The sequence below is a fragment of the Felis catus genome, chromosome B1 (assembly GCF_018350175.1).
Source record: "Felis catus isolate Fca126 chromosome B1, F.catus_Fca126_mat1.0, whole genome shotgun sequence".
NCBI lineage: Eukaryota > Metazoa > Chordata > Mammalia > Carnivora > Felidae > Felis > Felis catus.
In genome coordinates this window covers 101,903,089-101,915,783 of record NC_058371.1, presented here as the reverse complement: position 1 = coordinate 101,915,783, position 12,695 = coordinate 101,903,089, and the positions used below count along the sequence as shown (strand labels likewise).

General features: G+C 35.3%; 1 protein-coding gene across 10 annotated transcripts in view; it reads left to right on the top strand.

Annotated features, from left to right (window-relative positions):
• The window catches only part of KIAA1109 (transmembrane protein KIAA1109 homolog), a 211,542-nt gene that overhangs the window by 77,339 nt on the left and 121,508 nt on the right, over positions 1–12,695 (top strand). For 7 of the 10 annotated variants that reach the window (XM_045055907.1, XM_045055910.1, XM_045055908.1 and 4 more), the window contains 3 exons: positions 2,723–2,920; positions 5,098–5,226; positions 12,273–12,392. In XM_045055907.1, the coding sequence (XP_044911842.1) occupies positions 2,723–2,920; positions 5,098–5,226; positions 12,273–12,392 (447 nt within the window). The remainder of the gene's footprint in view (positions 1–2,722; positions 2,921–5,097; positions 5,227–12,272; positions 12,393–12,695) is intronic. The other 3 variants (XM_045055911.1, XM_045055905.1, XM_045055906.1) reach the window with 2 other exon arrangements.

Here is a 12,695-nt window from a genome sequence, read left to right as displayed (position 1 = left end):
CCCTGAAAGCAAGGGTACTTTCTATGTATTCTCTTAGAATTTACTTATCTACCTGACTTGCTTACATTTTATATATCTGGCATGACTATTCCTAAGAATTCTTTTGTGGTACAGGTGAGTTACCCAGGATTTAGCTGCTTATTCTCAATAGCATTAGTCTTTTTTTTTTTTTTTTTTTTTTGAGAGAGAGAGAGGGAGAGAGGGAGAGAAAGAATCCCACAAGGTGCAGATAGAGAGGGAGAAAGAGAGTGCAGAGCCTGGAATGTGGCTTGAGCTCACCCAAAGCTGGGCTCGAGTTCATCTGAAGTGGGGCTCAAGCTCACACAATGCAGGGCTTGAACTCACTAACCATGAGATTATGACCTGAACCAAAGTCAGATGCTTAACCAACTGAGGCACTCAGGCATCTCCTGATAGCATTAGTCTCAAGGCAGGGCCTCAAGGTTAAAGATCTGAGATGATGGATAGATTATTGTGTCCAACTTATGGAACCATCCCTTTTAACTTATGAGCATTTTATGATGTATATTAGTTTCCTAGGGCTGCCACAGCAAAGTACCTCACACTGGGTGGCTTAAAACATGAGATATTTGTTCTCTTACAGTTTTGGGGCTTAGAATTGTGAAATCAAGGTACTGGCAGGGCCATGTTTTCTCTGAAGGATGTGGGAAAGGATCTCCTTGTCTCTGCTAAGCTTTTGGTGGTTGCTAGCAATCCTTGGCATTCCTTGCCTTGTAGACTCATTGCTCAACTCTGTGTCTTTGTCTTCTCATAGCATTGTCTCCATGTGTGTGTCTGTGTCCCAGTTTTCCTCTTACAAGGATATCAGTCATTGGTTTAAGGCCCACCCTAATTTGATGTAACCTTATTTTGATTACATCTGCTAAAACCCTGTTTTCAAATACAGAAAGGTCATAATCACAGGAGCCTCAACTTAGGACTTAAATATGTCTTTTTAGGGGACACAATTCAACTCACAATATGATGCAACACACATAAAATCTAGAATATACTCTTTGTTGGTGTACTAGGTAGGCTCTATCTATCTTTAGGACAAGCCAAGATCCATATGTATTCTTGAGCTCAAAAAATATTGATCAGAAGTATCTTACACTGAGAATTATCAAATCTTAGTGCCAGAAGTGATCTTTATTGACCATCCTCTCTAACTTCCTCAGGTAAAATAGAAGGGAACTGATGCCTGAGAAACATAGGTGATTTTACATACTGTCACACAGCTTGGATGAAAATAAAAGTAAAAATATTTTGAAAGAGCTGCTAGAGGTATTATAGTCATAATTTGAAATTTTTTTTTAAGAATTCCTTATGAATTTGATTTAGCTCATATCCTCTTTGTTTTTTTAAGAATACATTTCCTAAAATGTGTTGAAATAAGGAACACTATGCCTTGTGCTGATGGCCTGCATACACCTACCAAAAAGATTACTGTTGTAAAATTAGCTTGGGAATTATCTGTGAACTCTCTTAATATATATTAGTATACTGAATTCTCTGAAAAGACTTGCTGTAATATATAGTCACTTAATGGTATCTACCTTTTGTGGTCACTGTTACGTGCAGTGGGATAAGTGGTAAACAAGACAGAAATGGTCTTTACCCTAATAAACCTGGTGAAGAAGAGAAATATTGAGGAAATTAATATAATAAATAGTGGTCTTGAGACAAGAACATGATAAGATTGGCCTTCTTAGATTTCTGTGGTTGTTTTGTAGAACATGTAGGAGACAGATGTAAAAGTGAATGCTGGGAGGCTTTGCAAAACCCTAGCAAGAGGTCATATTATTTGGACCATGTTGATAGCAGTGAATATGGAAGAAAATCAATGCATTTCTGAGAGATTGGGAGTATAGTTTACAGAAATTGGTGACTGATGGGTAGAGCATGGCCGAACGTGTTTTGATTCTCTATTACTAATAATATTTTGTGAACTAGTGTTCTATGGAATACCCTATTTTAGGACATATCTTTTAGCTTTCTGAATAAATCCCAGAACTTTTCTCTTTGAAATATTTGCTGCTTTTTAGTAGTAAGTATATAATTTCTATAAGGTAAATCTATCCTTCTTATATTTATATATAGTTCTCAAAATCTATATGAAAGATAGCTTTCTTCCCTAGTTATTCATTTCTTGATCTTATTTATTGGTCTCTTTTCTTCTCTGTTTTTTTCTTTTTAATATTTTTACAATTTATTTTTATTTACTTTTTGTAGAGAGAGAGTACAAGTTGGGGAGGGGCAGAGGGAGAGGGAGAATCTCAAGTAGGCTCCACACCTGGTGCGGAGCCCAACATAGGGCTTGATTCCACGATGCTGGGATTATGACCTGAGCCAAAATCAAGAGTTGCATGCTCAACTGACTGAGCCACCCAGGCGCCTCTCTTTTTAATACGTATTTTAATCTTATTATTCCAGCCTTCCCACCAAAGACTGGTCTCTTATATGCCCCGTCCGTCAGAGTACTAGTTCCTTTTTATTCATTGAGGCAGTTATCAGAGAGGTCTCATTCTTTTTAGGACTTTGCTATCTTGCTTTGCTGTTGGGCTCTTATGGATACTGTCACTAAAGGAGCTTAAATGAGACTCCTTATGGATCCTTAAGTCATATTTTCCGGATGGCATGATTTTACTTGGACTCTGGAGGAAAAAAAAAAAAAAAAAAACAACTAGAAATTATAATGCTGATTTTCTTGTACTTCTTACAGTCTTACTATTGTTTTCAGCAGCGACCCCCTGTGGATGAAGTACTCCGGGAAGGTCACATCAATTTGTCGGGTCTCCAGCTGAGAGCACATGCTATGTTCTCAGCAGAAGGTCTTCCTTTGGGAAGTGATTCTTTAGAATACGCATGGTTAATTGATGTGCAGGCTGGAAGCCTTACAGCTAAGGTCACAGCACCACAGGTATGATTCTCTGACTACTTTTCTTCCTTTGCTCACCCACTTCACCAAGAGTAAGTTGTATACCTGTTTAAACGTTCATTGCATTTTCACTGTTGGTATTCTGATGGCCAGACAACTCTTTGCCTTTTGGATTGGAGTCATTCTTGCCATTCAGAATTGTCTTAGCAATGGATGAGTCAGAGACAAGTTTCACTTTTTGAGTCACATAATATTGAAGGGTGTAATGTTTTATAGTTCTTCATAATGCTTTCAAGATCGAGACTTTGGGAAAATCTCAGTATGAGGACTGTTCTGGAAATTTTGTGTATTCTTAAAATTACATTAGTTTGCTCACTGTTAAAATTTTCTTTTCCCAGTATATGGAATAATTTTTTAAGAATTTTTCTTTCTTGTTTATTTCTTAAGTAGGATTTGAAAATATTATTTATGGTGTTAAGGATTAGGTAGCTTGGTTTTTTACTTGTCATATCTCAAAGCAAGATAACATCATTTGTATCTGCTATTAATGACGTGGATATTGATTTTAAAAAAATAAAAACAAATTTACTAGTTAGTAAACCGATCTAGAGTGTAGGTTGTGATCCTTCTGGATAAAATCCCCCTCCTCTTCATTGTTCACCTTATTCTTTATGACTCAGAGGTCATAAGGATTATTTAGTTCTAGAAATGGACCACTGAAATTTAGCCAAATAGCCATATTACTGTAACATTTCACCTGTTGAGCCACATATTTTTTTAAATGTTTATTTATTTTGAGAGAGAGAGCACACACAGGGGAGGGGCAGAGAGAGAGTGAGGGAGAGGGAGAATCCCAAGCAGGCTCCATGTTTCCAGCACAGAGCCCAATGCGGGGCTTGAACTCATGAAACGTGAGATCATGACTTGAGCCAAAATCAAGTCATATGCTTAGCCAACCGAGCCACCCAGGCGCCCATGAGCCACATATTTATAATATGCATACTTTTTGTGGCATTTCAAAAGATTGGAATGTGGTCTTGAATGTGTTAAATGTACATACTCAATTTTAATAAAAGTTAACAGAATGTGTATGAATCATTTAGAGGTAGGTAGTAGCAACAAGAAGGTGGATGAAGACTCTAGGTGCCTTGTATATTTGTAACCAGTTTTTGGAAGACAGCACACATTAAGATTCTAGAAATAAGAAAATGGAATTGAAAGGGATATTTTATATAAAAGTGGATAAAGAAAATATATAACAATGTATAAAAGCGGATGAAAAGAAATATTCAGTGCTGGCTGCCATGACGACTGTCTTCCTTTATTATTGTCTGCTATCTCTTTTCTCTAATGTACAAGTAAAACCGAAACATGTAAAAAATAGCTTGTTCTTTAACAAACATGGAATAAAACCATGCTTATCCTGCTAAACTGGGCACAATTCCTTTAATCTAACAATTGTTAAAATCTCATATGCTTATAAGTTCTTATTACAACACAAAACATTTCTCTTCTGCATTAGAATTTTGGCATCGCTGTTTCAGTGAGTGTTTCATGAATCCATAGGTGCTTTTAATGTTTATTCCATTCTTTGTATATTTTAAAAGTAAAATTCATGTTTTCCAATAGTAGAAATTCGTACTTTTTTTAATGGAATAATATCTGTCTACCCATGTTTCAGTGTGTTTATTATTAACACCTTTAAATCAATTATAAAATGAAGGTATTTTTGTAAACTGAAGATTTGATGAAGAATTGATATATTCTTCAGTTTCTATTTACATAAACAAAAGTGCCTTAATCTTCAAAATACCTGATTTTACGAAATTGTAGCTCCCTACGATAGTTAGATTCAAATTTCAGATCAAAGCTTTATTATTAGATAGAAATTTTAGTTGTCTTTCTGTGCAGAGGATACTAGTTAGTCATTTAAGAAGGAAGATATAACCTTGAAGAAAAGTACATACTTTGTGAGTTGTTCAAGTTGAATTTTTCATTCTCATGCATTCTGTCATTCACAAATGAAAAGTCACATAAACTTACAAATGATGTCAAGGTAGAAAAATCATGATTCTGGCTAATAAATAGATTATGTAGCAGCAAGTATAAAATAGCATTTGGGTTCTTTCAAGCTGGATTATTCTTGATAAGCTTTAGAACTGTGAACACTTGTTTAGATTGCTAACACTGCTGTCAACCCGTCACTGCTTATTTTGTAGCTGGCTTGTCTCTTGGAGTGGGGACAGACATTTGTTTTTCATGTGGTATGTCGGGAGTATGAGCTGGAAAGACCCAAATCAGTAATAATATGTCAGCATGGAATTGACCGTCGGTTCTGTGAATCCAAGGTATGTTAACAAATATGTTAGCACTATTGTAAACATTTATGGATTTTTTTAAATGAAAGATTGACGTATCAGCTTTAAATCAAATGCACATGGCCATAAAGTAAACATCATAGTTCAGTTTTCTCAATTAATGAAATTATTTTGCAGATTTGTAGCCAGTTGTTATTTAGTTGTAAGCATCTAACATATGAGGTAATTATTAAAACAAATTCACAAATAAATGGTGATATAAAAATTATATCTAACCTCTTAAATTTTTACGATAAACTCCTGTTTTCTTGCATTATTACACTCTTTCAGTTATGGCCATATATTTATGTAGAAGATTAAGAGACTGAAGCAAGGGGAAGGTTAAATTCCTTACATGACCTTGTTTATATGACTGTTAATATACCTGTTATACCTGTTCCTCTATAAGGTGGCTAGCAATGCTGGCATTTGCCAAGAAAACATGGCAGTTTCAAAAAAAAAAAAAAATTTACCCTAATCTTATAACAGAGCTAACTATCGTTAACAGTTTAGTTTTTGTTTCTAGTTTCTTCCGTGTATTTTTTTCCTTTTTTTTTCTTTTGTTATACACACTGTTTGCCATTACATTAGTGTGAATTGAAAACAATTCATCCTGCTTTTATTCATCCTCCAAAAGATCTATAGCCTATGCTTACTCCCAACAAGAAAGGAAACCATTGTAACTGGCGATAAAATTATTTTTTTCCTGCTGTAAAACACATTGCCAGGATTCAGGGAATCTTCAGTTATGTGTCAACAAATTAGTACCTTATGGATAATTCACACATCTTGCAGGCTTCTCCTTCTCCCCTTTTTTTTGTTTTTTGTTTTTTTAAAGACTCAGACCTTTTATGCTACATTAAAATCTTTAAGAATCAATTTTAATGAGGCATAATTTACATACAATAAATTAACCCTTTTTTAGTTGTACAGTTGGAGTTTTGATACATATTTTATCTATAAGGGTATAACCATTACCATCAGTGAAGACCTAGAACATTTGTATCACCTTAGAAAATTACTTTGGGTCCCTTTGCCATCAGCTATTCATTATTCCATGCAACCATTGGTGTGCTTTCTGTCATTTCAGATCAGGTATTTTTAGGTCTGTTTTGTGTTTACACACCTTTTATTGCATTTCACGAATACTATGGGGTTTTTTGTTTTGTTTTGTTTTGTTTTTACACATTGAAGGTTTGTGACAATCCTGTGTCAGGCACATCTATCAATGCCATTTTTCCAGCAGCATTTGCTTACTTTGTGTCTCTGTGTCACATTTTTGTTTTCTTTTTAATGTTACAAATTTTATTTTGCAGTGTATTTTTAATTTTTAAAATTATATCCAAGTTAGTTAGCATATAGTGCAATAATGATTTCAGGAGTAGAATCCAGTGATTTATTCCCTATGTATAACATCCAGTGCTTCTCCCAACAGGTATCTTCCTTAATGCCCCTTACCCATTTAGCCAATCACCCCACCCACAACCCCTCCAGCAACCCTCAGTTCTCTGTATTTAAGTCTCTTATGTTTTGTCCCTGTCCCTGTTTTAATGTTATTCTTGCTTTCCTTCCCTTATGTTCATCTGTTCTGTATCTTAAATTCCACATATGAGTGAAATCCTGTGATATTTGTCTTTCTCTGACTTAACTAATTTCACTTAGCATAGTACTCTCTAGTTACATCCATGTTGTTGCAAATGGCAAGATTTCATTCTTTTTGATTGCCAAGTAATACTCCATTGTGTGTGTGTGTGTGTGTGTGTGTGTGTGTGTGTATACCACTATATATATACATATATATATATGTATACATACCACTATATATATATAGTGGTATATATATATATATATATATATATAGTGGTATATATATATATATATATATATATATATATATATATATAGTGGTATGTATACATGTATGTATATATATATATATATATATATATATATATATATACACACACACACACACACACACACACACACACCACATCTTCTTTATCCATTCATCTGTCAATGGACATTTGGGCTCTTTCCATACTTTGGCTATTGTTGATAGTGCTGCTATAAGCATTGCATGTGCTTTGAAACAGCACACCTGTATCCCTTGGATAAATACCTAGTACTGCAGTTGCTGGGTCATAGAACATAGAACATAGTTCTGTGTTTAATTCTTTGAGGAACCTCCATACTGTTTTCCAGAGTAGCTGCACCAGTTTGCATTCCCACCAGCAGTACAAAAGAGATCCTCTCTCTGCATCCTCGCCAACATCTGTTGTTGCCTGCGTTGTTAATGTTAGCCATTCTGACAGGTGTAAGGTGGTATCTCATTGTGGTTTTGCTTTGTATTTCCCTGATGATGAGTGATGTTGAACATTTTTTCATGTGTCGGTTGGCCATCTGGATGTCTTCTTTGGAGAAGTGTTTATTCATGTCTTTTGCCCATTTCTTCACTGGGTTATTTGTTTTTTGGGTGTTGAGTTTGATAAGTTCTTTATAGATTCTGGATGCTAATCCTTTATCTGATATGTCGTTTGCAAATGTCTTCTCCCATTCTGTCAGTTGCCTTTTAGTTTTTCTGATTGTTTCCTTCGCTGTGCAGAAGCTTTTTATTTTGTTGAGGTCCCAGTAGTTCATTTTTGCTTTTGTTTCCCTTGGCTCCAGAGACATATTAAGAAGTTGCTTCAGCCAAGGTCAGAGAGGTTTTTGCCCGCTTTCTCCTCTAGTATTTTGATGGCTTCCTGTCTTACATTTAGGTCTTTCATCCATTTTGAGTTTATTTTTGTGTATGGTGTAAGAAAGTGGTCCAGGTTTATCTTTCTGCATGTCACTGTCCAATTTTCCGAACACCATTTGCTGGAGAGATTGTCTTTATTCCACTGGATATTCTTTCCTGCATTGTCAAAGATTAGTTGGCCATATGTTTGTGGGTCCACTTCTGGGTTCTCTGTTCTCTTCCATTGATCTGAGTGTCTATTCTTGTGACAGTACCATACTGTCTTGATGATTACAGCTTTGCAATACATCTTGAAATCCAGGATTGTGATGCCTCCAGCTTTGGTTATCTTTTTCAGGATTGCTTTGGCTATTCGGGGTCTTTTCTGGTTCCATACAAATTTTAGGATTGTTTGTTCTAGCTCTGTGAAGAATGCTGGTGTTATTTTGGTAGGTATTGTGTTGAATGTGTAGATTGCTTTGGGTAGTATTGACATTTCCACAATATTTGTTCTTCCAATCCATGAGCACGGAATATTTTTCCATTTTGTTTTTTGTGTCTTCTTCAATTTCTTTCATAAGCTTTCTATACTTTTCAGTGTATAGGTTTCTTACCTCTTTTGTTAGGTTTATTCCCAGGTATTTTATGGTTTTTGGTGCAATTGTAAATGGGATCGATTCTTTGATTTCTCTCCTGTTGCTTCATTATTGGTGTATAGAAATGCAACCAATTTCTGTGCATTGTTTTATATCCTGTGACTTTGCTGAATTCACGGATCAGTTCTAGCAGTTTTTTGGTGGAATCTTTTGGGTTTCCCATATAGAGTATCATGTCCTCTATGAAGAGTGAAAGTTTGATTTCCTCTTTGCCTATTTGGATGCCTTTTAATTTCTTCCTTTGTGTTGTCTGATTGCTGAAGCTAAGACTTCCAATACTGTGTTGAATTACAGTGGTGAGAGTGGACATCCCTGTGATGTTCCTGACCTTAGGGGGAAAGCTCTCAGTGTTTCCCCTTTGAGGATGATATTAGTGTTGGGTCTTTCATATATGGCTTTTATGATTTGGAGGTATGACCTTTTTATCCATACTTTCCTGAGGGTTTTTATCAAGAAAGGATGCTATATTTTGTCAAATGCTTTCTCTGCATCTATTGAGAGGATCATGTGGTTCTCGTCCTTCTTTTATTGATGTGATGTATCACATTGATTGTTTGTGGATATTGAACCAGCCCTGCTTCCCAGGTATAAATCCCATTTGATTGTGGTGAATAATTCCTTCAGTAGATTGTTGGATCTGGTTGCTAGTATTTTGTGGATAATTTTTGCATTCATGTTCATCAGGGAAATTGGTTTGTAGTTCTTCTTTTTAGCGGGGTCTTTGGTTTTGGAATGAATGTAATGCTGACCTCATAGAATGAGTTTAGAAGTTTTTCTTCCATTTCTATTTTTTGAAACAGCTTCAAAAGAATAGGAGTTAATGCTTCTTTAAAGATTTGGTAGAATTCCCCAGGAAAGCCATGCGGCCCTGGGCTCTTGTTTTTTTTTTTTTGGGAGATTTTTGATTACTAATCCAGTGTTTTTACTGGTTATGGGTCTGTTCAAATATTCCTTTTCTTCCTGTTGCAGTTTTGGTAGTTTATATGTTTCTATGAATTAGTGCATTTCTTCCAGATTACTCAGTTTATTGGCATATGATTGCTCATAGTATTCTCTTAGTGTTGTTTGTATTTCTGCAGTGTTGGTTGTGATCTCTCCTCCTTCTTTCTGATCAAACTGGCTAGGGGCTTATTAGTTTTGTTAATTGTTTTAAAGAACCAGCTCGTGGTTTCATTTATTTGTTCTACTGTTTTTTTGTTTTTGTTTTTTTTATTTCAGTAGCTTTGATTTTTGCTCTAATCTTTATTATTTCCCATCTTCTGCTGGTTATGGGTTTTATTTGCTGTTCTTTTTCCAGCTCTTTAAGGTGTAAGGTTCGGTTGTGTATCTGAGACCTTTCTTCCTTCTCTAAGAAGGCCTATATACTTCCCTCTTATGACTACCTTTGCTGCTTCCCAGAGGTTTTGTGCTCTAGTATTATTATTTTCTTTGGCTTCTATATACTTTTTAATTTCCTCTTTAAGTTCTTGGTTAACACATTCATTCTTTAGTAGGATGTTCTTTAGTCTCCAATTTGTTGTCTTTCCAGATTTTTTCTTATGGTTCATTTCAAGTTTCATCACGGTGTGGTCTGAAAATATGCATGGAATGCTCTCGATCTTTTTGTACTTGTTGAGGGCTGATTTGTGTCCCAGTATGTGATCTATTCTGGAGAATGTTCCATGTGCACTCAAGAAGAATGTGTATTCCATCTGTGTCACATTTGGGTAATTCTTGCAATATTTCAGACTTTGTCATTACTATATTTGTTACAGTGATCTATGATCAGTAATTATGACTTGCTGAAAGCTCAGATGATGATTAGCATTTTTTAGCAATAAAGTCATGTACGTATTTCCTATTCATATGCTGTGGCACATTTAGACTATAGTAAATAGTGTAAATGTAATTTTTATGTGCACTAAGAAACCAAAAAAATTATTTTTTATCTTTAATAATATTTTTAATTTTTATTTTAATTCCACTATAAAAACATGTAGTATTATATTAATTTCAGGTGTACAGTGTAGTGATTCAGCAATTCCATATATTACTCAGTACTTATCAAGAGTACCCTTAATCCCCTCTGCCTATTCAGCGCCCCCCCCCCCCCCCCCACTGCTTCTCTAGTAACCATCTGTTTATTCTCTATAGTTGAGTCTTTTTTTTTGTTTTCTCTCTTTTTCCTTTTGTTCATTTGTTTCTTAAATTCCACATATAAGTGAAATCATATGGTATTTGTCTTTCTCTAACTGGCTTATTTTGCTTAGCATTTTACTCTCTAGATCCATCCATGTTGTTGCAAATGGCAAGATTTCATTCTATTTTTATGCTAATATTCCATTGTATACACACACACACACACACACACACACACGTGTGTGTGTGTGTGTGTGTATACACACTACATCTTTATCCATTCATCTGTTAGTAGATACTCAGGCTGCTTCCATAATTTGGCTATTATAAATAATGGTGCAATAAACATAGTGGTGCATATATCCTTTCGAATTAGTGTTTTCATATTCTTTGAGTAAATACCCAGTAGTCAATTACTGGATCATAGGATAGCTCTATTTTTTCATTTTTTCAGCAACCTCTATACTGTCTTCCATAGTGGCTGCACCAGTTTGCATTCCTGCCAACAGTGTTTTTTCTCCACATCCTGGCCAATACTTGCTGTTTCTTGTGTTTTTGATTTTAGCCACAAAAAATTTATTTGACTTGCTTTATTGCGATATTTGCTTTATTGCGGTGCTCTGGATCCCAACCCGCAATATCTCTAAGGTATGCCTTATTATTATAGAAAACTGATTATAAGACAAGACACCTGTGTTCTAGTCCTAGCACTGCCTCTAATGAGCAATTGCATGTTATTGAGCCAATAATTTACTCAGTGCTGCCATTTCCCTCAAGAAGTTCATTGAAGTAGGTGATATGTATGTTTTCTTCCAACCTAACCATGACCAAATCTGTTTTAGGAGTAAAGCAATGTTGGGGCTCCTGGGTGGCTCAGTCGGTTAAGCGTCCGACTTCGGCTCAGGTCATGATCTCACAGTCTGTGAGTTCGAGCCCCACGTCGGGCTCTGTGCTGACAGCTCAGAGCCTGGAGCCTGCTTCAGATTCTGTGTCTCCCTCTCTCTCTGACCCTCCCCCATTCATGCTCTGTCTCTCTCTGTCTCAAAAATAAATAAACATTAAAAAAAAATTAAAAATAAAAAAGGAGTAAAGCAATGTTAAATTTCTGTGGATTATTCTAGACGTCATAATAAAATTTACAGTTGACATATTTCTAAAAAGAAGATTGTGTGTGTGTGTGTATAATATAGAGTACTCATAAGAAAATCTTACAATTTTAAACTGCTGTACAGTTCTTATAATCCGGTGACACTTATTACTTATCAGTTTACTTTGGCTTTGTGAGTTTCAATAATAAGTTATGTATGTATTCTGTCAATTTAGACCAGCTGCTTGCCCATTTGAATGGAAATGGTACATGCTTACTTATGATTAGTTTCTAATTGGCAAGACTTTAATCACTGATGATTTCATTTATCATTATAAAAAATGAAATTTAATTGACTACTTTTTAAAAATACACATGTAGCCAGAATTTTATTTAATAAGTATCTAAATGGTGAATCAATGGTGAAAAATTAACACTCATTTTATTTCCATTTTAGTTGAGCTGTATTCCTGGGCCTTGTCCAACTTCAGATGATTTGAAATATACTATGACTCGTTTAGCAGTAGATGGAGCAGATATTTATATTGTGGAGCATGGCTGTGCTACAAATCTAAAGGTACACATTTGTCTATTTCTTGGCTAGTGTAGTTCTTTTTCCTTTTTACCAAACCATACCTCCATTTCTTGAAATAGAACACACATTTATAATTTGCCATCTCACAAAACACTACAGAATCCCAGGAGATAGCTCTTGGTGTTTTGCCTGTCCGTGTTCTCTTCTGGTGTGTTTCTTAAGGCATACTTTCTTTCACTACTATTTCACTCTAACTGAATTATTATGACCTTGCTTTATGGCAGAGATGTAAACGTGTAGCTTGCTTTTATGGCAGAGATTAAATTGGCAGTGTTTTTAAAAGAT